Source organism: Fukomys damarensis, unplaced genomic scaffold (assembly GCF_012274545.1).
Source record: "Fukomys damarensis isolate Sample0158 unplaced genomic scaffold, DMR_v1.0_HiC HiC_scaffold_22, whole genome shotgun sequence".
Lineage (NCBI taxonomy): Eukaryota > Metazoa > Chordata > Mammalia > Rodentia > Bathyergidae > Fukomys > Fukomys damarensis.
This window is the reverse complement of record NW_022900934.1, coordinates 25,301,433-25,328,729: the sequence shown is the minus strand read 5'-3', so window position 1 is coordinate 25,328,729 and position 27,297 is coordinate 25,301,433. Positions and strand designations below refer to the sequence as shown.

The 27,297-nt window shown below is 46.4% G+C and overlaps 1 protein-coding gene and 1 pseudogene across 2 annotated transcripts; one reads left to right on the top strand and one right to left on the bottom strand.

Moving 5' to 3' along the window:
* The first annotated feature begins 9,372 nt into the window (after positions 1–9,372).
* On the top strand, positions 9,373–16,066 carry Bpifa1 (BPI fold containing family A member 1). 2 transcript variants are annotated; one of them, XM_010628402.1, is made up of 9 exons: positions 9,373–9,429; positions 10,691–10,913; positions 11,030–11,186; positions 12,573–12,680; positions 12,985–13,134; positions 14,008–14,092; positions 14,666–14,729; positions 15,058–15,132; positions 15,943–16,066. In XM_010628402.1, exons 2-8 carry the CDS (start codon positions 10,703–10,705, stop codon positions 15,096–15,098), a joined length of 816 nt encoding a protein of 271 aa, XP_010626704.1. In that variant the 5' UTR covers positions 9,373–9,429; positions 10,691–10,702; the 3' UTR covers positions 15,099–15,132; positions 15,943–16,066. The 2 variants fall into 2 exon arrangements, with proteins under 2 accessions (XP_010626704.1, XP_010626702.1); XM_010628400.1 differs by having other exon boundaries at positions 15,920–16,066.
* Positions 16,067–25,564: 9,498 nt separating this feature from the next.
* The window catches only part of LOC104865136, a 2,218-nt pseudogene continuing 485 nt past the window's right edge, over positions 25,565–27,297 (bottom strand).

Here is a 27,297-nt window from a genome sequence, read left to right as displayed (position 1 = left end):
TTAAAATTTTGTCAAGATAACTAAGTATAAACTCAGGTCTAGATAGACTCCTCTTAATAGTAAAAAGGACACCTACTCAGAAAATTTTATTCTGGTCTTTATTCACTAATGGCCTTCTGAGAAAATATATCCCTAATAAACATGGCTAAATATGTTGTTATAGAATGTTTATGTTGGTTATCATCAAAGGGTTAGATTCTAAATGTTATTATGATATGTTTATAATAGTCATTTTCAAAATATGATGTTTTCTGTGGAAAAGTTATGGAAAGATTTTTTTTGGGGGGGGCTACCGGGAATTGAACTCAGGGCCTTGCACTTGCAAGGCAGGTGGCAGAATGGAAAGGTGTTATTAGAAAAATGCTTTTGACACCTAATTAGATTAAAGGTTATGAAGTTTCATACATAAAATTATGATTATTGTTAATTTTCAGAGGCACTAAATAAATAAAAACTTCACAGGGTATTAAACTATTAGTGCTGCTTCAGGAGGCAGGATATAAAGTTTATGCTGCTTGGAGATAAAAGGACTTAAAGCAGATGAGAGAATTTTGGGGATAAAATGTTTTTACAGGATCTAGATTTTCTATATGTATAAATCTTTACAGGGCCCAGAAAGACACTGATTATTATAGGGTAAAAAGCAAGAGTCAGCATTTTAAACAGCTAAAACTAACTCTGCTGCCCCCTGTATCAGGGATCCTAAATGTGACCCAGCCTTTTGCTTTGTACATGACTTAAAAAAAAAAAAAAAAAAAAAGATTGTTCAGGTTCCCCATGCCTTTTAGAACTATTGAATAACAAGATATTGATGGCTCTCAAATAATAGAGTCACATAATATCAGGACCTCTTCTGTGAGAATTACCACCTATATTTTGCTCCAGTTAAAACCTTAAACCCTGCTACTTTTTTGCCCTCGGAATCTGGCCCCCTGACAACAACTGCCTCCGGGTCACTGATGAATTGTTCTCCAGTCATCCAGATCTGCAGAAAGACCTGCTGCCTGGGGCTGATTTCATCCTGTTCAAGGATGGGAGCAACTTCATGGAAAATGGGGTATGCTATACTGGCTATGCAGAGATGACTCAAGATGAAGTGGTCCAAGCAGGACCCCTCCCCACTGGATGGTCAGCTCAGTGAGAAGAGCTATGGGCAGTCATACAGGATCTCTGATGGGCAAAAGAAAAGAGGGTAAATGTTTATACAGATTCCTGTTTGCCACTTGGTATATCTATGGCACAGTCTATACAAGTGCGGTCTTCTCACAGCAAAGGGCAAACTTATTAAAAATAAACAGGTTATAATATAGTTATTTGAGGCAATGTGGAAATCTGACAAAGTAGCTATAATAATTCAAGAAAGAAAAGATGCAATAGCGAATGGCAATGCTAAGGTAGATGTAAGACTTGAATAGGCTAAAGTGACTCCATGCTAATAGGCCAGACTGTGCTTCTTCATATGCTAATTGCTACCTTGGTTAACAGCCCACCCAGGGGCAAATGGTTTGACAAAAGGTGACCCTAGAACATTTCCTGCATAAGATAAGCAATGTGTTTGCAGTCTTGTTCTGTGAATTCCCTGACTCTTTGTTTAGAAAAACCTTATAAAAAGTACCTCAGCCCCTGAGCAGTTGCCTCTCTGAGCCACCTGGCTCTGGGAGTGCCGTCTGGCCAGACTAATAAAGGTCTTTTACCATCTAGGCTGGTGTGTTCCCTCCTGGGTTTCTCGGTTCTCTGTCGTGTTCCCGGAGCCTCGCTGGGTGTTAGGGCCCAGCATCGTGGAGGCCTTTCGGCTGTTCACGCTCCGTGGAGTGGAAGTGAGACTTTAGGTCTTACAATATGAGGTCTTCTTTGGAAGGCCACCCTGTATCTTGAGACTTTATAAAATTATCTCAACTGGGCTTAACCAGTACGGAATCACAGCTGTTAGAATTGGGCAAGTATTTCAAAATATTCAAGGGTGAATTAGAAATAAAGAGGACCTTCCTGTCCTAACTCCTGCCCACCTGATAAAACTGCAGGACCGAGTTTATGTTAAAAATTGGAAAAGGATCCCTTTACGATCTATATGGAAAGGACCATATGAGGCACTTATGGTTATTCCCACAGCTGTCAAGGTAGCTGAAGCTCAGCTACCAACACTCTAGAGTGAAACAGAATTCCACGATTCCGACTCCAGGAGAATGCACTCAAAGCCCTGCTCTCAACACTCCAATAGCTGGTGAGTCCACGCATGGCTGAAGAATGAGAACTGCAATCAAGATATGGACTCTTATATTGTGTCAAACTGTTATGAGCTATTCTGCTTTTAGATTAAGAGTTTATGAGCCTATAGATGATAAAAAATATGTGATCTTTATGTGCTCTGGGGAATCCTAATCCCCAACTTATCTGTCTAAAAGATGCCTTTACAAATTGCTATGACTGCTTAGCTAAAAATTTAAGTAAAATGATGAATCAAGGATTTGATTCTACCTAAAACCAGTGGGGAATGTGGGACCTGACTGAGCTAAAATGACTCCATGCTGATAGGCCAGAGACAGTGCTCCTTCATATGCTAATTGCTACCTCCTTAACAGCCCACCCAGGGACAAATGGTGTGACAAAAGCTGACCATAAAACATCTCCTGCATAAGATAAGCAGTGTGTTTGGAATCTTGTCCTCTGGTAGTTCTGTGAATGCCCTGACTTTTGTTTAGAAAAACCCTATAAAAAGGATCTCAGTCCCTGAGCTAGAGCCTCTTTGAGCTACTTGGCTCTGGGAGTGCCATCTGGCCAGACTAATAAGTCTGTTTACCATCTAGTCTGGTGTGTTCCCTCCTGGGTGACTCTCATTCCTCCGTCGAGCTCCTGGAGCTTCGCTGAGCTCATCTTGGAGGCCCTTTGGGCTGTTCACAGCTCCTGGAAGTAAGGCCCTGGGTCTTGCATCCAGAGCCCTCTTTGGGCTATAGGACTCAGCATTGTGGAGGCCCTTTCGGCTGTTCACACCCCGGGGAGTGGAAGTGAAACTTTAGGTCTTACACAGCAAGGGTTTGGGGTTAAATGAATGGATGGATCCCAGTTTTAGGACTCACCAGGTGTGTTTGTGACAAAGCTCTTGAGGCCATGGTCTTCATCATCTGCAAAAAAGAAATAAAAATCCTTTAGGATGTGGAACTACAGGAGCCCTAGCATGCTGCTGATTGGACAGAAATCAGACCACCACCTGGAAGCTGCCAGCATGGACTAAAGCTGAACCCATGGCTTCCTGAGGACTCCGCAGTTCCACAAGAGCTGTGTGCTTAGCAGATATATGTGCACACATGCAAAGAGACAGGGAGCCTCAGATTAACAAGCCCTGATATCCCATAGGACAATCACCCCAGTATTCTCCCTAATGAAAATGACCTCCACTTTAACACAACCACATGGGTAAAATTCATAAACATAATGTTATGGGAAAGAAGCCAGGCACAACAACACTGCATCTCCCACTGATGTGAAGATCAAGAAGAGCCAAATGTGATGGCTCACATCTCTAATCCCAGCTATTCCAGAGGCTGAGGCAGGAGGATCCCAAGATTGAGGCCAGCCTGGGAATCTAGCAAGACCTTGTCTCCAACAAATTTTAAAAGAGGACCCTGGGGATGTAGCTCAGTGATAGAGGACTTGCTTAACATGGGTGAGGCCATGGGTTCAATCCCTAGTATCACAAAATTTATAAACAAAATGAAACAAACGAACCCATGCCAACTAGAGGTCAAGGTAGTTAGGGCAAGGTTTATCAACCATCAGGGGCTTCTGGAGAGTTGGTCTTGACCATGAGGAGGCCCGTTCAATTTGTGAAAACTCATTGAACTATTATGTATGTGTATTTTTCTTAGATGTAATATATTTGAACAATTTTCAAAATAGAATATTTCACAAGCAGGAGGCTTGTAAGGAATACATTGAAACCATTTGTAATGTGTTCAGTAATATGTGAGGTCAGTGGGGAATGTTTATAAATGTCCTTTGATTCATTGTTAATTATTTGACTATTGGCTCATCAGTTATTAAATATTGATCCCCACCCTCCTCCACCCAAGGGTGGAGAGATCAGGGAAAATGACACACACGTTACTGACAGTAGCACACACTTAAGCACTTGGCATCTGCTTGGCGCTCAGAGCTTATGTTTAATGTTTCACAGCAACCCTGTGAGCTACAAATCTGTTGTTCCATTTTATACACGAGAACAACGAGGCTCAGAGAAAGTGCCTTGCCAAGCTCACACAGTGAGGAAATGGCTAACTTGATAGGATTCCAGTGTGGGACCCTGACGGCTGTGTAGCCCCAAGTTATTCAGCATAAAGCAACGCAAAACAGACTGTGTGGGAGCCCGGTATGGGTAAACAAGATAGTGATTCGAGGCCTCACCAGAACAGAACATCCTGAGGTCTAGAGAGGATCAACATAAGAGACCAGGCAGGCCCTACACCCGACCCCCTGAGATAGATAGCAGAAAACTGACCCCTGACTCCTTGCCCACTTGCTGTGCTTATAATCCTCTCCCCCTTGCCTTTAAAAACTGTAAACCCCTGAGCTGGTACTTGGCTCTGGGCTACTTGGCTCCTGAGCTACTTGGCTCCGGGAGTGCCATCTGGCCAGACTAATAAAGCTGTATTTACCAACAAGCCTGGTGTGTTCCTGGGTGACTCTCGTTCCTCCATCGAGCTCCTGGAGCCTTGCTGAGCTATAGGTCCCAGCATCTTGGAGGCCCTTTGGGCTTGTTCAAGGCTCCCAGAAGTAAGGCCCTGGGTCTTGTATTCAGAGCCCTCGTTGGGCTATAGGACTCAGCATCATGAAGTCCTTTCGGCTGTTCACGCTCCTCAGAGTGGAAGTGAGACTTTAGGTCTTACACCAGCCACCAGAGTCTAGAGCTCATGTCCCTGACCTCTGTGAATCCCCCTCAGCGTTCCCCCCTGCACCCCCGGCTCACGCAGAAAGGGAGAAATGATAAAATCAGTGTTCCACCGAACTGATAAGTTCAAACAAGGAAGTGTCAACAGCCCAGAGATGAGAATGGGGCCAGAGAGCTTCTTGTCTCCATCTCTCAATTCAAACTCCTTAATCCGAAACGCTTCGGTGGGGATTTGCAACCCTAAACTCCCACGTTCCCAGATCCCTTCACAGCCTCGAGCTCAAGGGGTTCTTCCTGCTCCTGAGCCAAAATGCAAACACAGAGGGCGGGCTGGGCTGACAAGGTTGCCTGGTTCTGGTGAAGACATCTTTTGTCTGCATTCCCCCGACCCCTCCTGGATGGCTCAGTGCTCCTCAAGACACCTCCTTGGGCTTCTCAAATTTTCTTCTTTTAAGGGTCACAGAACACTAGACTCAATATGATTTTTCCCAGAAAAGCCTGTTGAATAATGGGCCTCTGATGACACTGTGGTCCCCATGAGGTGGTTTAAGCAGAAATCTAGCCCCAAATCTTCAGAACCTTTGTCCAGGCTCTATCACATATGTCCTGTGCCTTCCATGCCCTTCCAGCACAGGGCACCAATTCTGTTCCAGGTATGAAGCCAGGGCTACATTTGTCTCTCGCAATTTTAACCTTCCAAGGCCTCGAATTATAGGTGAGGAAACTGAGCTCAACGTGTACAGAATTATATCATGTGTGTAAAAGTCTGCTAAGAGGCTAGAGCTCCTGTTAAATGTTCTTGCATAAAAAAATGTTCAAAACTTTGAGGAAGAGGAGGAAAGTCCTGCCCAATCACACAGACAGTAATGGACCAGATTGGAGCTCAGAACTGTCTGACATCACAGCCCACAATGGTCTCCAAAGAACACAGGCAGGTGCTTTCTGAGCCAAAGACTGACAACCAGCTTGCCCTTGAAGAGGACTGAAGCTGGGCAGCCCCAAAGGACAGGATGACTTCACCTTTTCCCAGCTCAGGGAGCCTTGAGCAGGTGCCCTCCTTGAGCCTCGATTTCCCTCACAGGGTCGTTACAGATTGTATAAAGCTCCTCTAGTGTCTCAACAAAGGCCATTATTGGGGTCTGCTCTGAATGCAAGTGGGAAGACCAACCTCCATGGCAAAGAAGCTTGCCTGAAACGAACTCTGAGGAAGAACATGGTTTTCTCATCAAAGCTGGGGTGCTCGGCTCTTTTGGAACCCTCTGGAGTGTCCAAGCCCATCCAAAACCCCTCTCAAACTGACCCCATAACCTGATCTTGCCCCTGGACAGCAAGTCAGCGTTCCATTCCCAAGTTCTGGCAAATAAATTTTGTTTGTGTCAGAGTCATTTGACAAAGAATGCAATGGAAGATAGGAAGGGAAAGAAGGGGAGAGGAAGAAGAGGAGGAAGAAAGGAAGGAAGTCAGTCTAGTCTCGAGGAACTAGTCCAACCTGGGAGATGGACTTTTTAACATCTGACATTAATGAGAACACATGGTATTTGTCTTTCTGCCCCTGGTTCTTTTACAATTTTTAAATGGAGCCCTTGGTTCACAAAACCCCACCCATAAATGTTCCCAAATACAATCACAGTTGGCAAGGAGGCAGAAAAGACACCCCTCACAGTTTCTGAAAAACTCATCTGACCTGTATGGATGTCACCTCTGTAGGACAAAGGTCCTGAAAATGTCAGCAATGTGTCCTTTCCCTCCTTTCCTGCTGCTGCAGATTGTTTCCCTGCTAGGGTGTGGAGCACACAGACCCCAGGGCATCAAAGACATAGTAATACAACGCTACAGACAGAAAGCAGGAGCTGCCAGGCACAGCACTGTCTGGGGTTGATGGGACCTGCTTGGTGGTTACATAAAAATACACCCATTAGAATCCAGAGAACTGTACAGCGAGTGAAAAAGTCACCTTTGCTCTCTGTGCATGTGCATGTGTTTAGAGCCTGGGTTTAGGAACGTTAAAACCCAGGCATAGGAGGCATTAAGAAGTCCAGTCCTTTGCCTCTCAAGCGCAAGGTCCGAGTTCAATCCCTGGTACCAAAAAAAAAAGAAGAACTCCAGTTGTGTCAGGATGAGAAGCCAGGGCTGGACCCCAAGATGAGACTTTCCCCACCAGATTTGGGGAGCAAGAGAGTCCAGGACACAGGAAGAGAACACAACTGTGGTGGTTCTGGCCAATCCTAACATTAGGACAAGGGCTTCCAAAAACCACATGCAGACTGCAGGATAGAGAACAGAGGGTGGCTGTCTGTGCCCACATCCCCTCCCAGAGGCAGGACAGATGGCCCTTGGAAGAGGAAGTGAACCAGAGAATCTAGGTGGACCCAGGCAGCTGAGTTTGCACAGCCACCCGCAGTTCTGCCCGAGGCCAAGGGTCTGAAGAACACAGAACAATTCTGGATCTAAATGGGGAAAGTAAATGCTACATCCAAAGGATGGTAGGAGGGAGGGACAGTGTCTCAGCAGTCTGCATTTACAGCCAAACACAAGGACAAGGCAGCCTCCTTGGAGAACCTTGACATAAATGAAGCCCTGGAACAAAAATGAAACCCCAAGAGAAAATGAGCAAATTTCCATTGCTAAGTGAAATGGCATTTGGAATGGTAACTAAATCATAGATACACTGGGAAAAGGTGGAGACCCTGGGTGTATGAAGGGAGGCTCATAGCAGTTCCTTCACAGATGAAGAAGCTGAACTTCTGAGGCTGGCATGACTTGCCCAAGGTCACAGGATTTGAACAAGTACCTCAGTCGTCCTCTTTTCTGCCATAACACACAGCCTCCTGGATTTGAAGCAGAAGAAAAAAATTTTTCATTACCTGATTGCATGAACGCTGCTTTTGTTTCCCCACAAAGCTAGTAGCAGCCTGACCTGGCCCAAGAGTTGTACGAAGACAATGAAAAGGGGTACCTCTTGGAGGATGACTCGTACACACAAGCTGTGAGAAGATCCAGAAGCTCCTAGAAGTGGTAGTCAAGTTCAAAGCTACTGCCCCACAAGTAGCTGGGCGAGAACTGGCTAGACACTCACAGGCCATGGAGCGGGCCTAGGGAAGGCTTGGTGTGAGGGAAAGGCAGAGAGGATCACTGATCCCAAGGAGTCAGGCAGACAAGAGGTGGGGCTGAGTGGACTTCAACTTTCACTTGCTGTGTGTCCTTGGGAAGTTCACCCTCTCTGATCTGTGGTCTCCTCGTATGACCTATGAAGGACAATACCAACCACTCCTGATAAAGGTCACCGATGGAAAGCACTGGACACAGAATAATAGGTGCTTAATAAGAGCGTGTTTCTTTCTTCTCTGTCCATTTCTACTTCTAAGGTGGCAGATTCTGCAAGCCAAGAGCTGCTCTCACAGATTCAGGACCTTGACCTCTCTGTGCCTCAGTGTCTCCATTTGTAAAGCAGTTCCCAGCCACCCAAGTGTTAAAGACAAATGTCTTATCATTCCCTTAGGGAAAGATACAAGGAAGTGCAAAGGGAGGGACCAGAGTACATGGGATCCCTCAGGCCTAGGAACCTAGAGAGACTTTTCCGGAACATAAAAGTGGAAAGTGTGTGATCATGAACTTCACAGATGTGGGAAATCAAAACAGGCAGAGGGCATGGAGAAGGCATCTCAGCCTCAGCTGAGCACAGTGATCAAGAAAAAAGACCTGATGTGACTATCTTACCCACACCAGCTGTGCAGCCCGGGACGCGTCTCCTCACTCTCTGAGTGCCCTTTGAGCCAGGTAAAAACTGAACATAGAGCTGTGGGGCCCTGGCACATGACATGAGCTGAGTGGGCGTTGGCTCTTGACATTGTGTTTATAGCCATTCTTATCCAATGAGTTGAGTTCTAACTCAGCCACATCCTCTCTTGGTCACTTGTCTCTGTGAAGCCTCAGTTTCCTCTTCTGTGAAAGAGGAGAAGTGTCTTTCCCCTCCCAGGATTGTGGTCATATGACTCGTGCACTAGGGGTTCAGAAAACAGAAAAACCCAACTCTGGGATTGAGAGACACCCCAAGATCAAGAAGGCAGATTGGGAAGCAGTTTGACTCTTGACATTGTAGAAGCAGGATTTCTCCAGTTGGAAAAAATTAACCAGTCCAGAGAAGGAAGGGGGTGGAGGGATGAGACTGAGGTCCCTTACTGGGGTCCCACAGGCTGCCTCTCCCAGTGCCCCAGACTTGATCTTCCTGGTCCTCTGAAAGTGTGAGTTCCCACGTCAGCCCCATGCATGAAACCATGGGTCTTGAGTAACATCCTCATCTCAAGTTTTTCTGTTTAACTTGGGGACCAAATAGTTTAGCTGCCTCACCTGCCGAGGTGATTGTTAATTATTTACTTTGCAGAGCCCTGAAAGATACCACTGGATGGCACAATTCCCAATTATCTAGAAATTCATCATCCAGTCCCACATTTCCTGATTCTCACACTATAAAAGTGGCTTCCTCCTCAGCAAAGGCAGGCAGAGAGAGAAGGAGGCTGGGACAGCATCTGAGATCTTGTGAAACCCAGGTGAGGCCCACCTCTTCTGCTGTGGCTCTTCTGGCCCAGGGGACAGAGATGCCAGGCTCCTTGATGTGGGTGGGCATGGACAGATGACATTTGGGGCTATTTACTGGGGTTCTTGCAAGGAAACAAGGCTTGCCCTGGCCAGGCACATGGAGATGGCCATGCACTCTGCTCTCCTAAGAGACCAGACCTGTAGAGAAATGAGCACTGTTTACACCCTAACTCAGAAGCTCCAAGGCAAGAATTTTAATGTGAAGTTGCTGGTTACCCACAAACCTCTTAAGATCATTCATCCAATTTTGTACATTCTGATGAATTTTTCTAAATCCATTGTCTTTAGCTGCCATTAGACTGATAAAGGTTGCCCAAGACATTCAGTGATAGTTGATGGAATTTTACCTAAATCAGCTGGTCATCTCCAAAGCATAGGTACTAACTCCGGCTTTGGACACTTTTGCTGGCTGCCAAACAGACCTGCAAAGTGATCAGTAGTATCTGGGAAGTAGCAGGTTCCCAGACCTCAGGGTCATCCTCCTCATCCAGCCCGGGCAGCATGAGAAGGGTTCAGAGACCTGCCTCCAAGCATGGCACTGCCATCACTTTGCTATGTGAAAGTCACTGTCCCCTCTGTTCCCTTGATTCTCTATGTACACTGAGGTCTTTGGGTGACCCCAGGATTCCCCAGCCCAGGTCTGCATTGAGATGGTGGCTATACCTACACAACTCTGACATTGTATGGCTTGTGGGGCATCTAGAAATCACCCCAAAACCCAAACCAAAGGACCGAGTAGGGATGGGGGCAAAGCAGCTCAGGTCTTCAGCTGCCAGTATGTGTGAGCCTTTCCATCTGGTTTGCTGGAAGGGCAAGAACTCAAGCCATCACCAGCAAACCCAACTGGAAAGTGAATCTGTTGGCCACTGCCTACTAGCACTGTCTAGGTCAAATAGATTCGGCTTCAAACCCTCTCACCACTGTGTGCTTGAGACTTTGGGAGATTACCTCAGTCACTAGGTCCCTGATTCCTTAGCTGTGTGATGCAGTAACAGGTGCCCACGTCTTAGAATGCAATGAAGGTGAAACTGGTTACCGAGTAAAGTGATTGACCTGTTGCCTGACACAGAGAAATCTCCAACAGTGTTTGTTATTGTCACCAGTCACCCCCTGTTGTCCTAGAGAAGAAAAAAGAAACTCCTTCCCAGGATGGGAGTTTAGGCCTTGAGCAGATTCCTCTGTGCTACTTTGGATTTGTCATTCTGTCCACAGATACCAAGAAAAATGTTTCAAATTGGGGGCCTTATTGTCTTCTGTGGGCTGCTGGCCCAGACCACAGCCCAGCTTGGCGGTGGCCTGCCATTGCCAGTGGGCCAGGGGCTGCCATTGCCCCTGGGGCAGGGCCAGCCCTTGCCCCTGGGCCAAGGCCTGCCCTTATATGTGACTCCAGCTCTGCCCTCGAAGCACAAGGACCCTGCTGGAACCCTGACTGGTGGTGAGTCCGTGACAGCCTCTTTCAGATATATGTGCATGTGCGCATGTGTATGTGCAACCATCCAGTAAGAGGAAGGCCTGAGGGTCTGACTTCCAGAGACCTTCTATCTTTTTCAGCCCTCACCAATGGCCTGCTCTCAGGGGGTCTGTTGGGCATTCTGGAAAACCTTCCACTCTTGAACATCCTGAAGCCCGGAGGAGGCACTTCTGGTGGCCTGCTTGGGGGCCTACTTGGAACACTGAATTCAGGGATCTCTCTCCTGAACATCATTGAGTAAGTTGCCCTAAAATAGGGCATTGATCTCCACCAGCAGTCAAAGATCTGCCAGTCACAGGTAGTGGTCCCAAAGAAGGGTGAAGGTAGTCTAACCTGGAGCCGGTATCACTGAAATCCTTCTTCAGCCTGGCAGGGAACACTGGGCTCCTGTATCAGTAATTGGTCCTAGGCCTCAACCATGTCCTGGGGTTCCAGAAATGTCTATAAGCCTGATGACAACTCTTCAAGATCAGTTTCATCATCCCCAATTCACGGATGGGGGAGCTGAGGCACAGAAACATGTAGGCAGGGAGAATGAGGACTCTAAATTACCTAAGCCCACAGCCAAATCTATTTCTACTACAGTGTGGTCATTTTTCCCCCCACCTGTGGAATCACTTAGAATACAAGTGGCCTTTGATAGAAGCAGAGGAAGGTGAGCTAACTTCTTAACTATATCATCACAGTGACTATGAGCAATGTGATGTTGGAAAAATCTCATATGGTATTTTCTGTGAGATACCTGAAGAAAGCCTGCTAAGCAAGAAGCAATAATGGAAAGCTGGACACCAGTGTGCTGGCAAAACTTGGGGCCCTGATAGGGCTGGATCAAAGCCATTTCTCCACCCACCCGATGCTTGCTCCCTAATTTGAAGACAGACAGGCAGACCTGAGTTTGATTTACAACTGTACCATACTTGCTGGATGGCCTGAGACAAGGTTCTCAGACTCTTTGAGCTTGGGTCTCCATCTGGAAAATGGAAATTGTAGTACTCACAGAGAAAGACTGTTGGGAAGATGGAAGAAGATATAAATCACCTGGCACCATGGCTGACTCAGAAGGCTTCCTCTCACCTTTTCTTCATTCTCCCTTATTCCTACTCTGCCATCCCCATGATAAGCATTAAAGATTGAAGGCCATAACAGGATGAGTGGTTCCCACCTATAAATATCTATGCAAGGTTTATTCCAGTTGTCTGCATATCATCCTTTCACCCACTGACCAATCCATCCACCATTCATTCATCCTTCCTTTCATCTAACCACTTCCTCTTCCATCCAGCCACCCACATATCTACCTACCCACCTTCCCATTCACCCATAGTCACTTTCTCTGTAAGGCACAGAGCTACACAGGACATAAACAGAACCCCAACATAGGTCCTGTCCCAAACATTGCACAGACTTGAGATGAAGACAGTGCGAATGTCAGGACCTGATCTGGGCAGAGGTTGGGAAAGGTGGGTGTGGGACTCAGAGCCTATGTGGCTTTGGCTGCAATACTCCTCTCCTATCTCCCTCTTCTCAGGTTGGAAGCTCCCCTATGACATGGATAAATTTGGGTTTCTGGGTTTGGAGCCCAAGGAACTAATGTTTCACCCTCCAATGTTGTTCACTGAACAGCTTGAAGATCACTAATCCCCAGCTGCTGGAACTTGGCCTTGTACAGAGCCCTGATGGCCATCGCCTCTATGTCACCATCCCTCTGGGCCTGAACCTTGAATTGAAATTGTGAGTAGGTCCAGGGAGGGTGGAAGGGTGGCTCATCAAGGGAAACCCTGGTTTCTGTGAGTAGCCAAAAAGGGGGTGTTGGAGTGTAACAGATCTGAGCCAGAAACTTCAGCTTATTTGCTGTTATGCTGAATACCTTGGATCATGTGGGAAACTCGCTTGACCTATTTGAGCCCTAGTGTTCCATACTGGAAGGTAAAAAGAGTACAATTGCGGAGAAGAGTAACTTGGGGCTGGTATTCCCGACAAGAAAAAACCTTGAATGTGGTGGGGCCACATGCCAGTAGGACTGTCTCCTCTGCAGACCCATGGTCACAAGTCTATTGGAGCTGAGCCTGAGGCTAAACATCACTGCAGAAGTCTTAACTAAGAGAGACAACCAGGGGAGGGTCCACCTGGTCCTTGGTGACTGCACCCACTCCCCCGGAAGCCTGCACATCTACCTGCTTAAAGGGTGAGACCAGAGGGCTCCCTTCTTCAGCTCAGAGACAACAGGGTGGGATGAGGAATGAGTGGTTAGAGAAATGGAACAATGGGAAGATGGATGCGTAAGAGGACAGAAGGGAGGATGGATGGATGGTTAGGTAGATGGGTAGATGGGTAGAGGGAAGGATGGATGGACAGATAGATGTGTGGACAGATTTATAAGTAAGTGGGTGTGTAAATAGTCACTTATACCTTGTTAAGCCTGGAAGACTGGATTTTTATGTTGGATCAGACAACAAGAAATCTGAGTTTAACCTGGGCATGGTGGTAGACACCTGTAGCCCTAGGAGGGTCTATTCAGGAGGCTGAGGTGAAAGGATTGCTTGGGCCCAGTTCAAGGACAGCCTGAGCAACAGTGAGACCCTATCTCAGAAAAAGGAATGATAGAAGAAAGAGAGAAAGGAAGGAAAAGATGAAAGAAAGAAGGAAGGAAGGAAAAGGTTCTGAGCTTAATAGATTCTCACCTATTCTAGGTTACTTATTTCAGTTACTTGTCATGTGGGGAGACTGAGTCATGTACACTATGCAAGTTATTCAGATCTTGGCTAATTTGCACTGAACACATACTATGTTTCATGTGTATCATCTCAAAGTACTCATAACATAACTATATACTAAGTCCTGTTTACACATTGGTGGACTCTGCAAAGTCTTGCTAAACACCTACTGTGTCCTGGAACTGTGGGTGCTGCTGTGAGGAGCATGGCTCCCTGCAGATAGGGCCTGCCCCTTGCCTGCTTGCTGGGGTGAGTGGACAGGCCAGGTCTCCGCTACTGCTGCCGAGACAGGGTGGACAGTGGCCCTCTAAGAACTTCTCCAAGCTATGGCTTTTCTCTTCCAGAATTGCTCCTCAGCCCATTCAAGGCCTTCTAGATGGCCTCACAGACATCTTCAATAAAGTCCTCCCTGAACTGGTGCAAGGCAAGGTAAGAGGGCAGGATGAGAGTCCTCTGCTCCACAGGGCTTGGGGTGTCTCAAGGTGAAAATTAGGCCTGGGAAGAGCTAGTCTCTATCCATCAACTTATCTATCTGGTCCATCTGTCCAGCTTTTTCTTTGTCTCCTTTCAAATGCATTCATTGGCTCCATCTCTGGGCCAGGTCCTATGCATGTCTACACCACAGTGGATATGAGTTGAACCCTTCCCCAAGAAGCCCCCTGCCCAGTCCTCCAGGCACAGACAAGCAGCCTCCAGGCCATGCTCAGGTAGCTCCTATAACCAGAAACTCATCCCTCCCAGAGCACTCCACAGATATGTCATCAAAGAGGGCACCCCGGGCTCGTTGTGTTACTTGGGGAACTTTATAAACTCACCTGCCTTCAGTTTCTCTTCTGCTTAATGTGTATGTGTGAACATTAATCTAGGCAATTAATCTAGTTAACACTCAGACACCGAAAATTGAGAAAAAAATCTCCCCAGAAAACCTACCCAGGGGTGCTGCCATTCTCGGGGTCTCCCTATGGGTGCCCTTGACCTAACTCTCCTCTCTGCCCCTGGTAGGTGTGCCCTCTGGTCAACGAGGTGCTCAGCCTCTTGGACATCACACTGGTTCATGACATTGTTGGTAAATATGCTTTAGAAGTAGAGATTGCTCCAAGGAGTTTTGTGCCTACACATTATGGGACCATACATCCCTCTGGCCCCAGTTTTCCATGTTTGGGGTTTCTTTGTTCCTCTGAATTATCCACATAATTTGGGGGTAGATAGTCCACCTCTCCCTCAGCCCTGACTTTGAGAACAGCAGGGCTGCATGTTAGAAAGAAGCCCAGCCCCTCCCACCCACCTGAGTGCTACTGGGTTTCCAATGCTCTCAGTCCCTGGTCTTGTCCCCTGCAGGATATGGGCTCTTCCTGGACACCTTTCCCTCCAGATCTGGCATTTTTATTTTCCAGACTCATTGATCCATGGGGTACAACTCGTTGTCAAGGTGTAGGCCTCCCAGGAAGGGACCTGACCTCTGCTGAGCTGTAAGTGCTGTTCCCTGCACCACAGGGTTTGGGGCTGCTGTTATTCTGGTAGAAGGCAGCTGGGGTTTTAGAGAAAACACCCGGTAGAGAGGAAAGGTTCCTTTTGGCTCACAGCTTTGGAGGTTCATCTATAACTGACTGGCCCTACATTTTGGCGAGGCAGTACATCATGGTGCGGGCACATGGACAGCAAAACCACTCCCTCATCAGCCACAGAGAAAACAGAGAAAGAAGCAGGGGTTGGAGTCCCACTATCCCCTTCAAGACCACACTTCCAGTGACCTGAAGACCTCCCACTAGGCTCCACATCCTAAGGGCTCCACCCCACCCACAGCAGCACCATCTGGAGACCACGCCTTCAACACATTTGAGATCCAAATTATAGCACATCCAAAGAAAGAGACAAGCACTCCCATAGATACACACAGAAGTGCACATAGATGTCCACAGGAAGCTGACAGCAACACAGCCACAAAGAGAAACATATGTGGTCTTACACACACACACACACACACACACACACACACACACACACACACACATGCCAGACAAACACATGATGATACAGATGCAGGTATTCTCATACAGCACACTCATGTATACACGCACACGCATGCAGACACTGCATGCAAGTCCACATAGGTATAGTCACACATTCACTAAAACTCAGCCACAAGGAGCTCCAACCTCAGGCTCCTCGTGTCCCCCTAGAGGGCAGGTTTGATGTTGGGCCACCACCAATAAAGTCAATGACCTTGAGTCTCTCTTCTACACTCTCCTCCAACAGAAGCATTTCTTGCTCTTGCCCAGATTCCAGAAGAATGGCCCATGCGCTGGGAAATGACAAAGCTACTTTCTTCCCAAGGAACTTGCTCACCCTCCTTTCTCATCAGCCATGAAAACATCCCATGGTCCACACCAAATAAACTCGCTCTTCTACTGCACTGAGGTCTCATTCTTCACCATCCTGTGCTGGTATATGGGCTGCAAAGAGCCCTGGCCTTGGTGGCTAGAGCCACCAAGCAGAGCTTCAAAACTTATATCACAATTTGAAATGGTCTTCAGTGGGTCACAGATGTCCAAATGTGTGTAGATTTCAAACAACTGTCTTGCTCTTCTCAGGATGATAACAGGGGCCCTGGTAGAGGGAATACTTCAAGCACAGATGACACAATCAAAGCTGGCACCAAGAGACATTCTGGAGGTGGACCAGGAGAGATGTACATGGGGAGCAGATCAGGTTCCTGCCTGCTTTTCAGGCTGGTGATCCCAAAGGTGGCTGGAAATGTGGGAGGATGAATTGATTCCAGCAGGAAGAGTGTGCCTTAGCTGTGGCTACAGAGTGTGGTAGCACCTGGGAGGCCCTGAAGGAGCCATCCAAGAAGTTGAGGGACACACGGGTCACCTACTACTCCTCATCTGCTTATTTGGATCTGGTCGAATCTGGTCTATTTCTATTGTCTAAGCAAAAGAATAGAAATGACATGAAGGAAAGGTAGAAGAAAGACTACTCTGGTCCAAAGAGTTAACTACTGAGTACTGAGACTCAACAAAAAATGTCACTGGACTTACAAATTAAATGACTATTGATGCCTTGGGTGAGAGTCACATTTTTTTCTTAGAGGAAGAAGCTTGATTTTAAGGAAGTAAGAAGAAAAGAAAGGAAGTTGAGACTATGCAGAATGAGGAAAAATTTGATGCAAGAACAGAGAGTTTATGGCATTTTAACTCAGCCTGGCCCAGTCTCTCACTTTCAAGCCCCCAAGCTCTACTGAAAATCAAAATCCCACTGCGTAGAGCAGACTGTGTCCCACCATGAATTACTCCGTGTTGCATAGACTAATAGGTTTCAGGCTGAGCTTTGTCTGAGTAGCTCTGTTTTATAAAATAGTGGTTTGTACCATTTTTAGTGCAAATAATGAGGCAAAATGACTTGGTAACTTGTCTGTATAAATAAATAACCAACAAGATTTTAGACAGAGCAAACTTATAAAAACAAAACAACTCCTAGCTTCACAGCACAGCCATAAAGGCATAAACTGAAAAGCAAATTAATCTTATTAATAAAAAAATTCCACCTATAAACTTACCAAATTACTCAAGAACACCGGACACATTATATATCTAAATTATATCAGAGAAAACCAGGCTAATGAACCTACCAGACATACCAGACCAACAAAAAATGCAATGCCCTCATCTGAATTATATAAAAGGAAGGACACCTAACACTGGGTGGGCAGTGCCATACTCATTAGACTATCTGGTGAAAGCACCTCAGTGAGGGTAGTTCAGGTGTAGTATTACATATAGCACTGCAGCCATAAGACACTTGGTCTCCTCTACTATCCAGTGCAAGCAAGGAATTGCCATTCAAACAGGATCCATCATCTATAATCTCTAGCACATACATGCTAGAGCCACATCTCATTTATGCCTGTGCACCCAGACAGTGGTCAGCACCTCAGTCAGCCCATCATGCCCCATGGAGCTGACCCCACCCTAGAACAATGGTCCTGTTCTTTGGCAAACCTGCTCACTGTGCCACATTGCTAAACAGAACATTATGCACTGGTTATCAAGCCCAGGGTCAGAATAGCCATCATGTACTGAGCACTGTTCCAGGGGCAGACTCTAAACACATCTGCTCATTGAATCTTGGTCGGGGTCTCCAAGAAAGTGCAACAAGTCACATACATGACAGAGCAATGCTTTGCTTACATAGAGAAGAGACTAGGCAAGATCAGCTTGAATAGTGTGTGTTATTTCCCCATAGCTACTGAGTCCCAGCACTCCATAGCTGATGCAAGGTAATTGGCTAATGGGTACCCTCTTGTGCTAAAGAAGTCCCACCCCATTCCCCATGGAGCCTGAAAAACTAAAAACTAAGGACCACTGATGCATACACATAAGCACAGAACAAAGGCATAGATATTGAATTTGCAACAGGGAAAGAATTCTTACACAAGGCACAAACTGTGTAGGCTCTTTATCTCCTACAAAAGAAATTTCCCAGATCCAAAGATCATTTTTATGTATCCAACCAGAGAGTCAAGAGATAGTACTCATGAGGCCGCCTCCCCAACACAATCATAGCTGGCCATTAAGCTGCCCAAGCAGAGATCACAAAAGCCACACATGACAAAGAATACAGACTTCATAGGATTGGCCCAGAAAAGTCACTACACAACTACAATAAGCAGTAATAATAACAAACTCTGGAGTGGCAGCAGAATCCAATTTCCAAAACTCACATGTCATGTTTTTAAAATATCCAATATTCAGCAAAAAGGTGTGAAACATTCAAAGAAACAAGAGAGTAACCTGTCCTGAAGAATCCCAGATGTTACTAGACAAGCTTTAAATTTACAATTTTAACTATATTCAAAGAACATATGACTAAGAAGCCACCACAAACTAAAGAAAATGTTAGAATAACATCTCCAAAACAAAATCAATAAAGTGACAGAAGTCATTGAAAAAGAACCCAACAAAATTGTGAAGTTAAAAAGTACAGTAACTAAAATAAAAAATTTGCCAAAGGGGCCAAACAGCAAGATTTCAGCAAGCTGAAGAAAGAATGAGCAAGCTTAAAGGTCAATGAATTGATATTAACCAGTCTGAAGACTAGATAAAGGGAGAAAAAAGAACAAAGAAAATAAACAGCTTCAAAAGCTTTCCATGAAGAGTGCTAACATACACATCATGGTAATCATGGGAGAGAGAGAAAAAAATTTTTGAAAAAAGCAATGACTGAAATTTTTTTCCAGTTTTTTGTTTTGTTTTGTTTTTTATTTTTTGAGACAGGGTCTCACTATGTAGTTGAGACTAACCTGTAACTCACTATGTAGCCTAGGCTGGTCTCAAACTCACAGCGGCGATCCTCCTGCTTCAGCCTCCCAAGTGTTGGGATTACAGGCATGCGCCACCATACCCAACCTCCATTAAAAATGTTAATTGACACTTTCAATGAACTCCAGGCAAGATACATATATACAGATTTTCACATAGACATCATTTAAAAAAAACAACTATTAAAAGAGAGACAAGCTCAGCCTCTCTGACACACTCAAAACATCTGGAAAATAAAACTTGGTGAAAAGAAAGAAAAAAGTAGATATCTGGGAATTAGAAGGGAGTTGACTGAAAACTAGAAACATCAGAAAGCTGGAAAAAATGAACACAATGCAGAAAAAAGAACAAAGCAGTCAGGAAAGGAACCTGGGCTCCCAGGGCAGAGGACATGTGTCCATTGACACAAGGTAAACCCAAAGAAGGTTGGCAGCTCTAGGGAGAAACAACAGACTGGGCCGGCAGTGTCAGCCCCGAGAAAAATGTGCGGTTATTGTAAACTTCCTGACAGCAAGAAGTTTTACCCTGAAAGTGATTCCTTCCACATGACAGGTAGAGAAGAAATCCAGTGCAGCACCCACCATATCTGAAAAATTTAACCAGGAGCCATTTTGAGAAGGGTTCTCCCAAGATTTCAGACAGACCTACACTTCAGAGTTTCTGGGGTCACCCTACCACAGTGACTGGGTGGGAGACAGCCATAGCAGAGTTGTGGAGAGGACAGAAGCTAGACATAGACCCTTCTGAGAAGTGTAAGCTCAGGCTAGAAAGATATCAGGGATCCTGCCATCCAAGTTGAGAATCCAGGATGATACCGTGACCTTTGGAGGGGACAGGGTCTGAGAATGCTTGCATTAAGTCCCATGGACTGTTAGACTCTCCTGCCCTCTGTCTACAGCTAGCACAGAGTTCAGGGGTCTCTTTGCTTTTCCTGTTGGCCAATGTGATCAAGGATACACCTCAGCTTGGATGACTGCCTAGCCTGGGGTGTATGGACAGACTTCTGGGCAAAGGAGCATCTCACAAGCCCACAGGGTCTAACTAAGGAGAAAAACCCATGACTTGGTTTCCCAGGTGGCTCTGCCACAGCCTAGCTCCTGTCACCTGTGTGTGCTGGGAGCACCACAAGGAGGACAACAGATACCAAGGCAGAGAAATGTGACAGTTTGGGAAGCCCGCAGCTAACCCTTGGCAAAATGAGTTAAAAACAAATGTCACTGGAGAATTGATTTGGAAAGGGGAAAAGACCTCACAATGAGACAGTAGAAGACCCTGAGATGCCAACAAAAAGAAAGCTGCATTTAATACCAAGAGGCCTACTTAAATTGCAGGCTCACTGCAACAGGTGCTTCACATTATACGAGCCTGCTTGGTATAATGTGTGGCAACCAGCTGCCCAGTGACGCCATGAAACCTTCAAAGCTGCTCACCACATGCAGACCAAACACCTTGCATTAAAGGATGAGCCTCTGGAACTTTTTAAAGAAAAAAATTCAAACAGAAAAAACAGAAGATATAGATATAGATATAGATATAGATAGATACAGGGGATCAAACTCAAGACCTTGGGCTTACGAGGCAGACACAGCACCACTGAGCTAAACCCTGAGCCAGAAGCAATTTTTTTTTTTTTGTACCAGGAATCAAACTCAGGATTTTGCACTTGCGAGGCAGGCAGGAGAAACACTGAGCTAAATTCCTGGCCCCAAAAGCAATTTTTGCAGGCCACAACTTCATCAAATGAGCCTACACTGAGAGCCTTGTTCTTATCGGCTGTGTTGCTAAAGCCAAAAGCCTTTTTCTGGTGAGGCCCGCGGTTCCTCTATAGCTGCTTGACAAAGTGCCAGCAATGACGGGCCTCAGGCTGAAAGCATAGCTCTGGCTTTTATTTTTGCTGGCACTTTTGATTGGCTTAACTGTAATTATGGGAATTTTGGCTTTAATGAAAAAGCTATACAAGCTACTTCTGAGAAATATGTGTCAATTGTGTCAGTCATTGAGCCCCTAAGCACGACCCCTGATCCAGGGACTTTTTTGAAAGGGTTTCCAGTTTTTCAATTATTGAAGATTTCACTCTGACAAGAGCCCCCTAGTTTTCTTCCAAGCTTCCAATTACTTATAAAAATCCCAGAGAGGTGCTCAGAGATTTGTGGTAGAGTGATCTCATGGCCATAAGCAACATCCCTCCCTCCCCCGTTTCCTACACTAGGGCTTACACAGATGAAGTTAGAACGGTGTGGAAAGATAAAACATGAGTAAGATATTAAGATTTGCCCTTTGCAGAAAGAATGAAATGTTCAGGAACACAGTGATGTCTACTGACTAAAGAACAAGTAAATACTATTGCCAGGCAGCTGAATAGTTATTATAGAAAGGCTTAGCAAGTGCAAAACACTTGCTTTCTGACTATGTAAAATAAGTTTAACCAAGAAGTTGAATAACCACAGTAGTTCTTTATCAAAACCTAGTGACCTGCTAGGAGTTGACCACAATCTTTCCATTGTAGCCGAAATAGATGTACGAACTGAAAAATGGTCATAGCTCTGGCTTTTATTTTTGCTGGCACTTTTGATTGGCTTAACTGTAATTATGGGAATTTTGGCTTTAATGAAAAAGCTATACAAGCTACTTCTGAGAAATATGTGTCAATTGTGTCAGTCATTGAGCCCCTAAGCACGACCCCTGATCCAGGGACTTTTTTGAAAGGGTTTCCAGTTTTTCAATTATTGAAGATTTCACTCTGACAAGAGCCCCCTAGTTTTCTTCCAAGCTTCCAATTACTTATAAAAATCCCAGAGAGGTGCTCAGAGATTTGTGGTAGAGTGATCTCATGGCCATAAGCAACATCCCTCCCTCCCCCGTTTCCTACACTAGGGCTTACACAGATGAAGTTAGAACGGTGTGGAAAGATAAAACATGAGTAAGATATTAAGATTTGCCCTTTGCAGAAAGAATGAAATGTTCAGGAACACAGTGATGTCTACTGACTAAAGAACAAGTAAATACTATTGCCAGGCAGCTGAATAGTTATTATAGAAAGGCTTAGCAAGTGCAAAACACTTGCTTTCTGACTATGTAAAATAAGTTTAACCAAGAAGTTGAATAACCACAGTAGTTCTTTATCAAAACCTAGTGACCTGCTAGGAGTTGACCACAATCTTTCCATTGTAGCCGAAATAGATGTACGAACTTTGAAAAATGGTGGCAAGCTTGGATTGTTCTTTCGATTTTGCTTTCATTTATGCTTTTACTAGGAAATTGTTTGATTAATAATAGCTGAGGCAATAGATCAAATGTTCCCAGAAATAACAATAATAAAATAGGTATGTGCTGTAGTTTAATGGAAAAATGATCTTAAATGTTTTTATTTAGAAATTGTAAACGTATGCCAATTTCCAAATGTAACCTTTACTAGGATATAAATAAAAAGTCCTCCAGTGTTCGCAAGGCACACCACCCCATACCTACAGAGTGTGTCTCATTCCTTCACAAGCGCCGACTCCAACCCTCCTCCTCAGGACTTGAACTCTCGCCGAGGCTGGACCCCGGCATTTTTCTGTTGGGAAAAGTTGATTCTGCCTGCTGCTAAGGACATTTGCCATGAACTTTTAGGAGTTCAAAGGGTGAGACACATTCCTTTCCCAGCTAACACCACAACTCAACAAAATGGAGAGGTAGCAGAGGATATTGAGGCACAGAAGATTAATGAGTCGCCATGGTACAGAACTGAGGATGATGTGTCCACTGGCAACAATGCTTGTTGTCGTAAACATGCACCTAGACATGTAATAGTCAGGAGCCCAGAAACCCCACCGAAGAACAAAATACTACAAGCAGTTAGAGAAAAGAAACAAATCACATACAAAGGAAAGCCTATCAGACACAGCAGACTTTTCAATACAAACCCTCAAGACAAGAAGATCCTGAAGTATTTCAAGCCCTAAAAGAAAAAAAACTCCAACCTAGATTGATGTATCCTGCAAAACTATCTTTCAAAATCAATGGGGAAATAAGATACTTCCAGGACAAAGAACACCTGAGAAACTTCATGAGCACCAAACCAGCATTGCAAAAATTCTAAACAATATCCTAGAAAAAGACAATGAGGGCCACAACTCCATGAGGCCCAATAGAGTGAAGCCATAGGCAAGGCAAAAGGTTAAAGGAAAAGGGGAGAAAAAATAAAAATTAAAGAGCCAACAGGTAAATATAATGACAAAGATGTCAATACCTATCAGTTATTAACATCAGTGTTAATGGCCTCAATTCTCCAATCAAAAGAAATAGACTGGTAGAATGGATTAAGAAGTAAAATCCAGGGCTGGGGATTTAGCTCAGTGGTTCGGTGGCCTGCCTTGCAAGTGCAAGGACCCAAGTTCAATCCCCATAAAAAAAAAAAAAAAAAAAAAAAAAAGAAGAAGAAGTAAAATCCAACAATATGCTGTATACAAGAAACACACTTAATCTTTAGGATTTGGGGGATGGGGTGGTACTGGGGAACAAACCTGGGTCCTTGCTCTTGTGAGGCAGGCAGCAGAACCACTGAGCTAAATCCCCAGCCCAACAAACTTAATTCAAAAAGAAATTCATAGGCTGAAAGTAAAAGGATGGAAAACAATACTCCATGCAACAGGAACCCAAAAGAAAAAAGGGTAACTATCCTATTTGCAGACAAAGTTGATTTCAAACCAAAACTAATTAAAAGAGATGAAGAAGGTCACTACATCCTTGTAAGGGGAACAGTACAAGAGGAAGGAATGACAATCATGGGCTGGAGATTTAGCTCAGTGGTTCTGCTGCCTGCTTCACAAGTGCAAGGACCTGAGTTCAGTCCCTGGTACCAAAAAAAGAAAAGAAAAGAAATGACAATCATAAATATATATGCACCAAATATTACAGCACCCAACTATATAAAACAAATATTAATGAACATGAAAAACCAAATAAGCACTAGTACAATTGTAGTGGGGGACCTCAATATCTCACTGTCACAAATAGACAGATCATCTAGACAAAAAATCAATGATGAGCCGGGCATGGTGGCACACACCTGTAATCCCAGCACTTGGGAGGCTGAGGCAGGAGGATCGCTGTGAGTTCGAAACCAGCCTGAGCTACATAGTGAGTTCCAGGTCAGTCTCAACTACATAGTGAGACCCTGTCTCAAAAAACAAAAAAACAAAACAAAACAAAAAAAGTCAACAATGAAATCACTTCTGTCTGAACACATTCCTTAAGAAACTGAGAAACTGGGTGCAGTACAGCATTTTCTCCCTCAGCTGCCTAAGGCTCCATCTCATGCAAGATCCTTCCCTAGAGGATTCTCTTTGATCTTTGGTGCTGTCCTTTGCCTCTTTGTGTGGTAATGTGTTATTTGACTATGCTTATATCTGCTGTAGTTTATAATAAACTTATTTTCATCTTTTTAAAATCACTGTGTGGCTCTCCTCTGGGTGGGTCCACATTCAAATTTCTGTGGCCACATATATGTGACCTTGGTGTCACAGAAACACTGACAGATGCTCAAACATTGTGCAGTCCAGGCAATGTCGCTCTAAAAATGAAAAGCTGGACTCCGATAACCTGTAAAGTATATCTACAAACAAATACATTCTTCTCCCCGCCCGCCACCTCGGGGAAGTCTGAAAGACGTTTATTCAAAAACGGAACAAAAAACGCTTTGTTATTTCAAACCCCAACAAACATCGATCACTAAAAAGTTAAATACCCTGAATCCGAGAGTACAAAACCACAGACACCCACAGACTCAGGACAGGAGTCGAGAGCTGACCCGGGTGACAGCGGGCACACGGTGCCAAGGCCACCGAGGCTGAGGCCCTCCAGCACTCACTGCCTTGAGATCCGAACAAACATAAATTAGAAATCCGTTCACAAAAGAACACATTGAATAAGGAGAAGAACACTATTTCCCTAAAAAGGGGTCTAAAAGAGGGGCTGTTTCCTGGGACGGGAGGAAGGGAGAGTGGAAGGAGGGAGTTCGGTTTCAACTGTTGTCCTTATGGTTCACTCCGTCGGGCCAAAGGCTCACAAGCCGCGCCCCAGCCCGGGCCGCGGTCCCCTGCCCCCGTGGCACTCGTCCTTCCAAAGCCATCTCTGACGTCCACCAGCGCTTCGGCGTCACTGTCCCCAACAAGGCACAAAGGGAGGTGCTCGGGAAACCCCACTCGCAGCAGCGGGACGCCGAGGGGCTTGGCTCCGGGCCGCAGTAGCCCTCCTAGATGAGTTTGAAGAGGAAGGGTAAGACCTGAAGTCTCACTTCCACTCCGTGGAGCGTGAACAGCCGAAAGGACTCCACGATGCTGAGTCCCGATAGCCCAACAAGAGCTCTGGACACAAGACCCAGGGCCTCACTTGCGGAAGCCGTGAACAGCCAAAAGGGCCTCCACGATGCTGGGACCTATAGCTCAGCGAGGCTCCGGGAGCTCGATGAAGGAACAAGGATCACCAGGAGAGGAACACACCAATAAGAAGACCTTTATTAGTCTGGCCAGACGGCACTCCCGGAGCCAAGTAGCTCAGAGAGGAGCCAGCTCAGGGGCTGAGGTCCTTTTCATAAGAGGGATAAGGGGGGTTTAACATTCAAAGCCTGGAGGCAGGGGACAAAGGCTACTGGCCTGCTGGTGGTCAGTAGCCACATACTCAGCAATCACACACTGATGATTAAAAGATGGGGGTCTCTAAGGCATTTTGGACAAGCAAGCAGTAAAAAGTTAACTTTGGTTCTCTGGTGATGGCACAGATCTCTTCTCATTTCCCAGAACTCTTAAGCATTTGCCCATTAACTCACATTATTCACAGTTGGAGCTAGGAATTTAAGATCACAAAGCTATGCAGTAAAGATTACACAAAGTTCTGCAGTCTTACAGTCCTAAGCAAAGGTAGGGGTGTGACTACAAAGGGGACTGGTACACAACGGCCTCTGGGGCCAGTACTCATCCAACGTGGACTCACTTTAGCTCAGTCAGGTCTCTCGGAAGAGGTGGACGAGGCTGACAAAGGAGGCCACGCTGAACCAGAAGAGGAAGTGCAGCCCGGGGTCCTGCTGGGTCAGGTGCTCGTCGTGGGCCAGGACGTCCTTGAGGTGCAGCGTGTGGCGCATGTCCTGCAGGTGCCTGAGGTCGGTAGAGATGTAAAGCTGGGTCACCAGGAGGGAGAAGGTGTGGCCGCCCGGCACCGCGGTGAGTGCCACGGGCTCCTGCAGGCAGCCCGCCTCGGACACGTGCAGCAGGGCTTGCCGTCGGTGTCCACCAGCACGGCCAGGTCGAGGTGGTCGTTCTTGTAGTGGATGTCGTGCAGCGCGTAGCTGTTGTGCAGCACGTCGGGTCGGCCTGGAACTGCAGGTGGTTCTCGGTGAACTGCAGCCCCCGAAGCTGAGCACCATGCCCTGCAGGATGCCCGGCTGCCCGCCTTCACCAGCCCCTTGCAGCTGCGCTTCTGGAGCGTCAGTCTCCGCAGCTCAGAGAGCTGCAGGACCTGCTGCTGCCCAGCCCGCCCGGCCACAGGTTCTCAGAGTGCACGGTGGCGTTGCCGCCGAAGCAGTGTCTTGGTAGCTGGGCCTCGCCTCCATCTGCTCTCACTCCCAGTGGCTCAGGGAGGGGCTGAGCAGCGGGCCTGCCAGCAGGACAGCAGGTCCGGAAGTACAGCATCCGATTCACGGTCAGGCCGGACGGCGTGCGGGCATCTGTGATCTTCATTTCCACCCCTGGGCTGAAGAGCTGAGCCCAGAGGTGCTGGTGGTCCTGAAGCAGCTCAGCCGCCGACATCTCCAAGAGCTCCGGCATTTCCTTCCGGGCCAAGTCCTGGAGCTCCTTGAGCTCCTTGGCTGCTCTGCTTTTGAGCACCTGGGAGCTGATGGGGTCGGAGATGTGCACCCCCCACGGCACCGTCTCGTTCAGCTGCGACTTGGGAGCCACCTGGAGCCGGCTCACAAGGTTCTTGGCGGCTACCACGACCGGGTGCACTTGGCCGTGTGACAGCGGGTGGCCCGCCCCAGTAGAGGAGGAGCTGATGGGGAATAGGGTCCTAGTGAAGGCCTTCTCCAGGGTACTAGTGAAGGCCTTGGGGAGCGGCCGGCAGAGGCGCCCACAGTCTGCAGCACGGCCACACGCTTCGTGCGGTTGCTGAGCTGGATGCTTTGCAGAGAGAGGTAGGGTAAACCCGGGTGCGCCAGGAAGTAATCCTGCAACAGGACGCATGCGCGGCGGGCGCGGACGGACAGGCCGGAGACAGAGACCGGACCCCAGCCGGCGGCCCCCCGGAGCCCAGAGCTGCACTCAGCGCACCCGGAGCAGC

Bases quoted from the DNA above. Each gene is read 5' to 3' on its own strand.
- Bpifa1 (XM_010628402.1), top strand. From the start codon at position 10,703: ATGTTTCAAATTGGGGGCCTTATTGTCTTCTGTGGGCTGCTGGCCCAG. The intron at 11,187-12,572 runs GTAAGTTGCCCT...TTCACTGAACAG, and splicing joins TCTCTCCTGAACATCATTGA to CTTGAAGATCACTAATCCCC. The intron at 13,135-14,007 runs GTGAGACCAGAG...TTTCTCTTCCAG, and splicing joins CACATCTACCTGCTTAAAGG to AATTGCTCCTCAGCCCATTC.